At 45.7% G+C, this 1,069-nt stretch overlaps 1 protein-coding gene across 1 annotated transcript; it reads left to right on the top strand.

The window, feature by feature from the left end:
* Nucleotides 1-13: 13 nt before the first annotated feature.
* Nucleotides 14-860, top strand: Pmar_PMAR013777 (conserved hypothetical protein). The gene is made up of 4 exons (XM_002778814.1): nt 14-243; nt 395-543; nt 591-713; nt 758-860. Exons 1-4 carry the CDS (start codon nt 51-53, stop codon nt 857-859), a joined length of 567 nt encoding a protein of 188 aa, XP_002778860.1. The 5' UTR covers nt 14-50; the 3' UTR covers nt 860.
* Nucleotides 861-1,069: the final 209 nt, after the last annotated feature.

Genomic DNA, 1,069 nt, shown 5'->3' on the forward strand with positions numbered 1-1,069 from the left:
TCAAACATCATATCTCTAGAAAGATATTTCATTTCACTCCTATTTCACCTATGGCAGGAGGTAGTACTTTACGTAACTCCAACTCTGCTGTTACTGCTAGTCAGCGGCCTGTAGTAGCCTGCGACCTTGATGAGGTCCTTGGCCAATACCTGGCCACTTACTCAAAGTGGCACAATAGAGTTTACGGCACACACTTGAAGGTCTCCGACTTCTTCACGTATCGTTTCTGGGAAGTTCAGGGAGGTACTACTACTCGTATTATACGTACCATTAAAGATGGCTTATTCGACTATCGTTAGTTCTGGGTCCGCAATAGTGATTTCTCCGTGGAAAGACGTGCGCTCGAACGACCAGTTGGTGACTCGGTCGAGTGAAGGTCTGCCGTGGCTGTCAGGTACAGCGAAGGAGGCTATGGAGAAGTGCTACGTCTTTCACGAGTCTCCTGAGTTCAAGGCCGGCATTCCTCTCGTTCCCGGTGCTCAGGAGTACATAAGGAAAATCGGAAAATTCGCTGATGCCCATATAGTTACTTCCCGACAAGATGTGAGTCGTGGTTTTACCACTGACACCATCAACGGCGCTTTTCTTAGCAAATTCGACAAGACACTTACGACTGGATTTTCAAGAACTTTGGTATCCCCTCCAGCAGGGTCCATCTAGGTAATCACTTCGGCCTGTCTGGCAAGCAGATCTCCAAGGCAGACATGTGCAAAGTAAGTTGGTTGGCCTGTTTGGTTATGTTGATTTATATTGATAGGATATTGGTGCTAGCTTACTGATCGATGATAACCCAACGTATATCAATGACGCTGTTAGTCACGGCTTCGGTGGAATCCTATTCGACTACAATCATGAGTAAGAGGCGGGGGTGATGATGTTGCTGATTTTGTTGTTGTTGTTGTTGTTGTTGTTGTTGTTGCTGTTGATGCTGCTGTTGTTGTTGTTGTTGCTGTTGATGCTGCTGTTGTTGTTGTTGTTGCTGTTGATGCTGCTGTTGTTGTTGTTGTTGTTGCTGTTGATGCTGCTGTTGTTGTTGTTGTTGTTGTTGTTGTTGTTGTTGTTGTTGCTG

This window comes from Perkinsus marinus, assembly GCF_000006405.1.
Source record: "Perkinsus marinus ATCC 50983 genomic scaffold scf_1104296948138, whole genome shotgun sequence".
Lineage (NCBI taxonomy): Eukaryota > Perkinsozoa > Perkinsida > Perkinsidae > Perkinsus > Perkinsus marinus.

What these genes read in the sequence shown, in the direction of transcription:
- Pmar_PMAR013777 (XM_002778814.1), top strand. Translation starts at nt 51, where the DNA reads ATGGCAGGAGGTAGTACTTTACGTAACTCCAACTCTGCTGTTACTGCT. An exon ending in TTTCTGGGAAGTTCAGGGAG is followed by an intron (nt 244 to 394) that starts GTACTACTACTC and finishes CGTGGCTGTCAG; the next exon opens with GTACAGCGAAGGAGGCTATG. An exon ending in TAGTTACTTCCCGACAAGAT is followed by an intron (nt 544 to 590) that starts GTGAGTCGTGGT and finishes CGCTTTTCTTAG; the next exon opens with CAAATTCGACAAGACACTTA.